Source organism: Vigna unguiculata, chromosome 11 (genome assembly GCF_037176805.1).
Source record: "Vigna unguiculata cultivar grain cowpea cultivar isolate G323 ecotype 2 chromosome 11, ASM3717680v1, whole genome shotgun sequence".
Lineage (NCBI taxonomy): Eukaryota > Viridiplantae > Streptophyta > Magnoliopsida > Fabales > Fabaceae > Vigna > Vigna unguiculata.
The window spans coordinates 11,152,814-11,162,841 of NC_140802.1; the positions used below are offsets into that span (position 1 = coordinate 11,152,814).

Below are 10,028 nucleotides of genomic sequence, written 5' to 3' on the forward strand. Positions count from 1 at the left end.
GGAAATTTGTAGAAACTGAAGCAAAATGAAAATGGTGGTGTAGATTGAAATGGAAACAATAATATTATTATACCTTAACTTTATATATATTTATTATGCACTTCTCTTTTTGTTATATCATATATATTTTTAAGTATATATTAAGTGTTCTTTAATTTTTTTTAGTGTAAATGGATATTTTTCGAATGAAATAGGAAAGAATATAAAATATTTTACTATTAGGTGTTATTTGGAAGGAACTTTGTATACGAACAAGGTGTACAAATTGCGAGAGTGTATCGTGTGAAACATTCTTTGTGGACTGTGTTCAAACTTTGAATCTAGTACACATGGCCAATGGAAGCGTTTCAAATTTTGCATTTATTGAAACATTTATCTTTCCAATGGTGGACATGGTCTATAGTGGAATTATGAGGTTACAAGAAAGAAAGAAAAAATGTTACTCTGCTTCTAATTATTTGATTATTTTATGCATTTCATTTTTACAAACCTTTGTTAATTGGAACTAAGAGATTCAATAATTGATAAATGTAATATTGATGGTTGCTTGCTATATAAAAAAAATGTATGGTTTAAATATGTTTTTATTTCCTACATTTAGATATGAAATTTGTTTTTGTGCTCAACTTTAATACATTTTAGTTTTAATACTTTAAAAATGAATGGATATAGGAACTAAATTGTATCAAAACTTTGGACATAGACATATTTCAATTTTTCGTCACAATTTAGAGACTAAAATCATATTTTACCCAAAATTTATTGTTTATTGTAATATTTTTAAAGACATGAACAAAAGACTTATGGGGTGTTTGGTTATTGGTGTGACTTCAACTTTAAAAGCTCAAATTGTCGATGTTATGTTAACTATTAAGGAGTAATAAAGGTTAATCTTCAATATGACTCACTAACACATAGAAAGTATTTTATGTCTACTATTTTAGACTTTTTACATCTGATGTAGGTCAAATGTAATTACAAGAGACTGCCTTGAGTAAAATACCAGAAGTAAATTTGCGTCTTGCACATATATAATAGACATAACGCCTATTGCAAAGCAATTGACATAATTTTTTACTTGTTTTTCTTTATTTTAATCCAAAATTTACGTCCTATGGATGTTAAATGCAAGTCAAAATGTCAGAAACACCAACAAACATGCAAGCCAAAACAAATGAACACAAACAAGCAAAATTATAGAACACAAACAAATGAATACACTCAAAAGAAAACTTGTACACATAAATGTTTGAAAGATCTAAGATGAGAAAACATGAAAAATATCTATATAACACAAGAAAATACCACAAACAAATTTAAGAATTTTTTAAGTAGTATGAGTATCTCAAATAAAATCTTTAAAGTATTGAAAAATAGGTCAAAATACTAAAAAAATAAAAAAATAAAAAAATAGTAAACAATGGAATCTTTAAAATTATACACCTACAAACCCTTTTAGACAAGAATTTAATAAGATGTAATTTGAAAGAGTTTAATGACAAGAAAGCTTCACGCTTTAGATTTTTATATCGGTTCGTTTATAAACGAAACTACATCAAATTATTTATCAATTGCAATTTAATCATGTTTCATTATATGGACTCAAAGTGGGAGATACACATTGGTATTCTTTGGACTATAGGGACTCCTAGGTGAAAATTGTGTATTGTTTGAATTGTGTATTGTGAATGCAAAGATAAGTTCACTTATTAGATAGTTAAAGAACATTAAATTATTCTATCAAAAGAAATTACACATGTTAGAGCTCAATATTTTCTCTAGTGTTTTACCTTGAAATGTCTTATTTGGTGTTAATCTTTCTTCTTCGAGATATCTTCAATTTATAAAGATATGGAGAAATATAGTCATTGCAAATCCTATGTAGTTTTTGTGTAATCTTGAGATGTTTTTGGTTGTTCAAGCTAAGTTTGTATTCATAAATGAATAGAAATGCAATAAATGTTATTCATGTAGCTTGAATGTAAACTTCTTCTTTAAGATTCTTCTTTGTACTCATCATGACTTATCATATCTAGGTGAGATGTGTTTTTATCTAATTTTGAGTAAAGTTGGGGATCATATATAATGAATTGTAGGACTTGAAAAGTAATATCAAACCTCAAGTGAAATTATTTTGACCGATGATACTTAAAGATGTCTTCAAACAATCGGTTACATTGTTCTTAAGACATTTCATAATAGTATAATTGATCACCAATTTTGGTAACCGATTAAAACAAAAATCAAAATTATGTGTTTTCTAGTGTTCTTAGAAAGTAATTGACTAAAGTCTTACATAATTGATTAATTCTATTTTGTTTTTGAATTAAATTTAAATCCAAAATAATCGATTAATACCTATCATAAATGATTAAAACAAAAAACATTGTAACCATTTTTCAAATTTCATCAAGAATAATCAATTACCAACTTGAAATAAATTATTAAAAACATCTAAAACAAGTTTCAAACGATCTAAAAAAAAGGTTGCGTTACAATGTTTAATGAACTTTGTGTTTTGTTTGTGCTATAAATTATGGTACATTCTTTTCTTTTCTAAGTTGTTAGAGTTTGTGTAGTATATCTCCTTTTATGGGATCAAGAGTTGATTAGGTAGATATCATGTTGAAGTGTTCCAAGTATAGAAAATATCCTCTTGAGTGTGTTCAAGAGTTAATTTTGTGATTGTTTATTGTCTTGTGTTGATTTACTTCTTGTGAGTGGTTGTACAAATATTAAAAGATAGTGAATATTTTGTTATTTTAAGATTAAATAATTGAGATTAAATGTATAATCATTTGTAACCAAATTGGTATAAATTTCTTGTTTATTTTTCTCTTGCTTTATTCTCTTTATATTATTGTTTATCAATCATTTACCAATATTGATTTCCAAATTAATTACATTCAAAATTTCAAGATCAAATAGTTTTCAAAGAACTTGAAAAAAAGATAAATTTTCCAATCACCCCTCCTATACATGTTTTATGTTGATTTCATCATAAGAATTTTAGATTAGTACCTCAAGTTAAAGAGTTTATTTTAATCCCTCAAATCTAATTAAATATGATTATAATTTCTTAATATTAAATTTGAGAAACTAAAAAACATTTTCAATTTTTTTTATCCAATAAGATTTTGTTTAATTGTAAAATACTAAAAATGAGAGTTATTACATATTTCAGAAAATAAAATTATAATTAAGTATAACTTTCTTAAAATATTCTTAGAATGAAACTAGAATAAAGAACGGAGAAAACACTACTTAGTGACAATGAAAGGTTAAAGACTTAGAATTTGACTGACTTTGGTATCGTAATCAGAGTCTTCCAACCAATAAGTAAGTTGCATTTGCAGTTGACGTGTGTAAGTCAGCTTAGTACAAGACTCGTGCTTTTCGTTCAAATTTTCCACGTAGTCTTTACGCCAGATATTTTATTTTGAGTTAAATATTGTTCTTTGTTTTTGTCTTTAGAGAAATTATATATATCTTTAGACTTTTTTAAAATATTATTTCTTAAAAATGTTATGTGCAGAATTTTCTATCAGAGTTTAACAATCCATTTTAATATAACTTTTACATGTTATTTGTTAGAAAGAGTATGATTAAAAGAATTCATATTCAACAGAAGTTATTTATAGAAGTTAATATAATTTCAAGAATAGATCTAATTAATGGATTTTTTTTAACCTTAAGTTTTAAAGGTTTATTTTTAAACCTGAGAAAATAATCTAAATTTGTTTCAGACATCATTGAATAAATTAAATTAAATAATTTTATAATATTTTCTATAAGGTTCAGTTTTCTGCCCTAAAGTTTTAAGGGTTGCCTTTAAGCTATTGGGCCTAAGGGCTGACCTAAAGAATAAAACCACCTCAAGTCTGACCTAATTGACTCATTCCACACTTTCAGAATCTGCTTCCTTAGTGCTTAGAGCCACAGTCGTTACTCTGCTAGGGTTCAGTCTTAGAACTCTGTCGCACCGGTCCGAGCCAATTTCATTCCACATAAGTTACATTCCATCCCATACCTCTCTAGTTTAGTACAGTTGCTTCGAGTTCCAACTAGGGTCGTACTAAATAGCTTCATGTCCTTCTGTTTTTGTGTTTCCAGCTCGCTAAATCGCTCTAGGAGCTACTTCGTTTCTTTGTTCGCACCCAAGAACCCAACTGTTAGCCCTTTTCCAAGTAAGGGAAGCTAGGGTTCACCCCTTTGTTACGTGTATTCGATTATGCTACTATTTTGCCGTTATAATATGCTTGGTGTGCTAGTTTGACTGTGTGAAAAACATTATTGAACCATGTGTGGGCTGTTGTGTGTTTGTGCACGTGAGAACAATGGCGAACTCTGGTTTTCTCGCCCAAGCGAGCATGTCTCGCCTAGGCGAGATTAACAGAGGCTTGCCTAAGCGGTTTCACGTGAGCGGTCGCTCAGGCGACCCACGTCCGTCCAGAGCAAGCGAGCATCTCGCCCAAGCGAGAGGGGTCTCGCCTAAGCGAGATCCCGCGTGAGCTAATGTTCCCCTTTTCGAGCCCTCGCCTAGGCGAAGGGGGCTCGCCTGAGCGAGACCCTTCAGCCTAAGCGAGGAGCTAGGCGAGACAGAGTGGTGCTTGGTTGTTTATTGTTCTTGGATGATTGGCACTTGTTTGGATATGATTGTTATGATGAAAAACATGTAATGAACTACTATGTATGAGTGAATGATTTACGGATGGTGAATGATGAGTATAGTATGAACTTGGCATGTAAACCAAATGAGATGGTTGGTGTTAAAGTGGCACGATATTGGCATGAACTGTAATCTTGTAACTATGTTTTGATAGAAATGGATGGGTATGAAACTACTGGAAAAGAAATGACAGAGGTGAATTATCAAGGATTGGCATGTGATGTATATGTATACGTGTAATAAATCTTTATTGGTTGGTCTGGTATGCTTGTCCGTGTCAGTGCGTAATTCCTTTAAAGTCCCTAGGTGGGAGTTCAGGGTCGCGCTTCAGTGGTCGGGACGTAATTCCATGGCCCCTGTTAATGGGTGTCCATGGTGGTGCCCCATTTGTATAACTTGGTAAGGATTCAAGGTAAGGATTGCATCCTAACACTCTAAGGAGCCAGTTAGTCTCACTTAGAGCGGACTAACTCATGTGGTTAGAGTAGTAGGAGGCCCGAAACCCATTAAGGGCTAACCTTGTGTGTGAGGGAAATTGATTCATTGTAACACTTGTGATACATAGCTCGGGGGTGAGCAACTCGGGGGTGAGCAGAGGTATCCACCACAAGCGCAAGCGTCCGCTGAATCTGACTAGGTTATATGTATCCAGATGAATCGAGTTGAGTCTTAGTGTTTTTGATTGAAAGGTCATAACATGCTTGGGTGATGTATGTATATTTGACTGTGAAGACATATCTGATTGCATGATAAATCTGTTTTGGCTCTAACTTACCCTTCTGTTGTTTGTTATGTGTTATGCTGTGTGGCTATTTCTTTTACGATGATCGTCAACTTGTTGATGTGAGCAGATGCGAGGAACACCCGTGGCCAATAGGGAGGTGATGGTTCGACTGCGTAATTGTCTGTGTAAGACCCGTGAAATTTAAATAATTAAATAAATAATTATTTAATAAATACGGGTAGGGGAGCCTTTATGGAATTTAATGGAGATTGTTACGATGTGGAAAAGTACTAGCTCAAGTGGTTGAGAGTACTTTAAATGTGTGTGATGACTTAGGTTCAAGTCCTATGTATGCTATTTATGTGTTATTCAATTGTTATTATTTTAATTATGTGCATGACCATGTTGAGTGATAATAAAACCTTATAATTATAAGAATTATCACGAAACATGAATTGGTTGAGTGGTTGTGCATTAGGATGACATTGGTTTGGTTATGAGTTCAAACCTTGGTAGAACCAAAGTAAACTTTCTTTTTGCAAAAATTAGTTTTGGCTTGAATGTGAAAGGGCAGAGGAAATCCTAGCTGAATGGGCAGCCAAGTAAGGGCTGAAAAACCATCTCATAATTGTGCTTGAATGACAATTACCACCATCAATGAGATAATTTTCGTTTTGGCCATTAATCACCCTTAATACCTAATTAAAAAGTGAATTAAGGGAGAGAAAAAGGTTTTCTGAGGCTTCCATTAGAGAGGACCTTGTGAGGAGTGAAATTCCAGAGAGAAAATTGTGATTCTGATGTGAAAAGAAGAGTTTTTTTTTTTAAGGAATCAAAGGGAGGGCATTGGTGTTCAAGGGAAGACTCATAATTCAAACTCTAAGCAAAGGAAATTCCAGGTTAGGGGAGCTGATTAACGTCGTTTTAATTGGTTAATAATTAAATGTATGTTGTATCATATGTTATTGCATGATCAATGTCTATTTTTGTTGAATTTCGCGTTTTTGGGAATTTTTCCAGAAACCACTTGGCGGGTGATGAACTGCCGCTAGGCGACACATGCATTTTGCTTATTTTTCTGGGTTCCTAATAGGAATTAGTGCCGCCAGGCGACACAAGCCCCACCACCCAGTTTTCTGGGTTGATCATGAACTGCCTGGCGGTGAAGGATTGGGGTTGTGTTCTGCATGTTCTGGGTTGCTTTGGTTCGGTGGAAAAGGCATTTTAACAACATTTGGACCAAAAGGAAGGGATTAATTGTGAAAAGTCATGGTAGTGCGAAGGAATCAAATGAGATTGACTATGAATGAATGTTAGAGTGGAAGAATTGGGGCTTTCGAAAATTGTATAACAAATTGCGTAATGAACTATAAACTTATTGGATGAATTGTGATCCTAAACCTTTGAGTGGTGAGTATTGAGTCGAAACTGAAGGAAATCGGGATGGTTGGGCTAGTTGAGGTTCGTAGGCGCAAGGGAAGGGTTGTTGGATTCCTGAAACTGTAAGAATCGCTTGGTGGCACCCAATTGGCCGCCAGGCGCCATACCAAAGACGTGCATGGTGTTCTATTCACGAAAAACGCTAAATTTTGTACTTTTTGCGGTACAGGAACCGCCAGACGCCTGTTTTGCACCGCCAGGCGCAACCTTCGTGATTTTTGGGCGCTAGGCGCCACCATTTTTGTTGGTTTGCGCAGTTTTGGTAAAACTACATTTCCTGATTCGTTAATCGTCCGATTTAGGTGAAATTTTGACAGGTGGTCCATAACATGTAGTTATTCACTTTGAACGGTGGAGATTTGATTTGGATTACAGTAACTAGAGATATACGTTACAGTAACTTCTAATGAAGCATTATTGGGTTATGTGGTAAGTCTATATCAATTTGAATGTTCCTTTGGATTAGTCACATGTGGAGAATTGGTTATTAATGAAGGCTTGTGTGTCAATATTAATTGCATTGGTGCATAGGATCATGTGCTTAAATCGCTAGAGTGTTGCTGCTTATATTTGTTTGAGCATGCGTTATTCATAAGTTAGAATTGAATGCTAACATGGATTTAAAAGGGGAGTATATATATATATATATATATATATATATATATATATATATATATATGAAATGTGAATAGATTGATTTTACTTGTTCTGGGTGCTTAAAAATAAGTACTACGCAAGTGCTGGTGTAGCGCTTAGCAGTGGTGTTTGACCGCCAGGCGATAACTATAAAACCAGTAGATAATTGAAGCGTGTAGCGCTTGGCATTAAGGGTTTTCCCACCATGCGATACTTGTAGAAACAAGAGCATCAGAGGCGCTTGGCGGCATGTGTCCCCTGCCAGGCGGTCTGGAAGCCTTTGAGCTTGGCGACTCGTGTGGAGCGCCAAGCGATTGTTTATGAAGAAAACATTGTGTTTTGCTTTTGTTGGATGTGCGTGGTCTATGAGACTTTGGACGATATCTCAAGGGTCAAATGCTGGAGTATTCCTGGAGTTGTGGCTTAGGATGAAGGGTAATACGAGCATTCTTTGAGTTGTGGCTTGGAATAACGAGTGTTCCCGCATGTGTTCTACAAGTGGTGGCTTGTAGGTTGCACAACAACGATAGCTTGAGATTATCAAACCAAAGACGTAAAACATGGATTACATGGTGGTGGCCATGTGTGATGAGACCAAAGGATGAAGTTCCTTTAATATGTGTGTTTTGGTTATATAAATTATTGCATATGTTTATATTCCTTTAGCTCATTCTATCTGCGTGTGTTTGGCGATGATCGTGTACGTGGTACACGGGAGCAGATGATGTTGCAGGTGGTACTGGTGGAGCGTAGAGCCGGAGCATGGGCTAGTTGGGAAACTTTATGGCAGCATTTTATCATTTTTTATGAATTTTAAGGATTTTCTTGTAATTATTTGAATTACAGAACTTGGCTTTATAATGAGACTGAGTTGATAATGTATTATGTTTAATAAATATTTGGATTGGATTTGGTTTTATCAGTGTAATCAAGTTTTAAATTCCCGCGGTTTTTGGGAAACGATTTAAAATAAAGGAAGTATTATTATTATGTTTTTGTTTATTATTTAAATTCGTAATATCTAGACAGGATGTTACATTTGGTATCAGAGCAATGGTTTTCAAAAGGTTTTTGGGGTCTATGGGGAGTGAGCTTATCATATTCCGCTTACGAGTTAGTGTGTTAATTCTTTTATGTTAAACCTTTTGTTTGCATAGTCATGAATTAAGTTGTGTGGTTTAATCCAGCTGAAATGTGGTGTGCACAAGCTTTGGCAAACAGGAGAAGGAGGGATAATACTGGGGATGATGAGACTGCACATGCGATTCATCGGATGGTGGACGCGATGCAGCCCAGTGCAGCGCAACCTAGAGCCAGAGTTGCACCTACTCGTCCTGTGACTATGGAAGATTTCATGAGGCACAGGCCAACTAAATTCACTGGCAGGACCACTCCGGATGAGGTAGATGCATGGCTGAGGGAGTGTGAAAAGATATGTCGAGCGCTTGGGTGCACTGATGCACAGAAGTTGACCTTCGGCACATTCCTTCTTGTGGTGGATGCTGAGTACTGGTGGGTGGGGATGCAGCAGCTGATGCAGACCCGCGAAGAGCGAGTAACTTGGGCTAACTTCAGGACACGATTCTTGGAGAAATACTTTCCAAATAGTGCCAAATATGAAAGGGAAGCGGAGTTCCTTACTTTGCAGCAAGGGACTATCACGGTGCAGGCTTATACTGATAAGTTTGAGTACTTGGTGAGGTTCTACTCGCAGATTGTCAATGAAGAATGGCACTGTAGAAAATTCCAAGGCGGTCTGAGCCATGAGTTGCGTCGATTCCTCGTACCCTTGAGGATCCGAGAGTTCCCTGTATTGGTGGAACAAGCAAAGATGGTGGAACAACTAGAGAGGGACCCAAGTCGAGTCATGAGGGAACTTCCTAACAATAGTGGCATCGGCGAAGAACGACAAGAGAAACCCTACACCAGACCTCAATGTGAAGGACGGGGGACAGTGAAGTGTTTCGAGTGCGGGGGAGACCATTTTCGGTGAGTTTGTCCGGAACTTTCAGGAGCAAAGCCAGAAGAGAAGAAGTGTTACAATTGTCGCAAGCCAGGTCATTACGCGAAATCTTGCCCTGAACGGGGGGGAGTCTGAAGTGCCACGACAACAATAAGGTAAAGTCCGAATTGATTGTTTTTGGAGTAGTAAAGCATGTTATGTTAGTTTGTGTGATGTATGCTCGAAATTTGTTCATACTTTTAAAACCAGGTTGTACTTTTACTCAGAAGACTAGGGAGAGTCGAGTAAAAGGAGTTGCTATTTTACCCTTAGGACTTTGGAGAGTCGGGTAAAATGAAGTTTTGGGTTACTGTAAGACTTTGATCTAAGCTTAGTAACAATGTCCTTGCTGGGTTTTGTTGAGCAGGCAAGGAATGTTGCTTGGGAGGCTTAGGAAAAGTTATGCTTTTACTGAGTTTTGGTGAACAGGTAAGGGTGGAACTCTTGTCGGGTTTTGTTGAACAGACAAGAGTTGTGTTTGTGAGACTCAGGGAAAGCAACACTCTTACCGAGTTTTGGTGAACATGTATGTGGTGGGCTCTTGCCGGGTTTTGATA

General features: G+C 35.7%; 1 protein-coding gene across 1 annotated transcript; it reads left to right on the top strand.

Annotated features, from left to right (window-relative positions):
* Positions 1–8,661: 8,661 nt before the first annotated feature.
* Positions 8,662–9,462, top strand: LOC114170166 (uncharacterized). Its single transcript, XM_028055647.2, has one exon. It carries the CDS (start codon positions 8,662–8,664, stop codon positions 9,460–9,462), a length of 801 nt encoding a protein of 266 aa, XP_027911448.2.
* Positions 9,463–10,028: the final 566 nt, after the last annotated feature.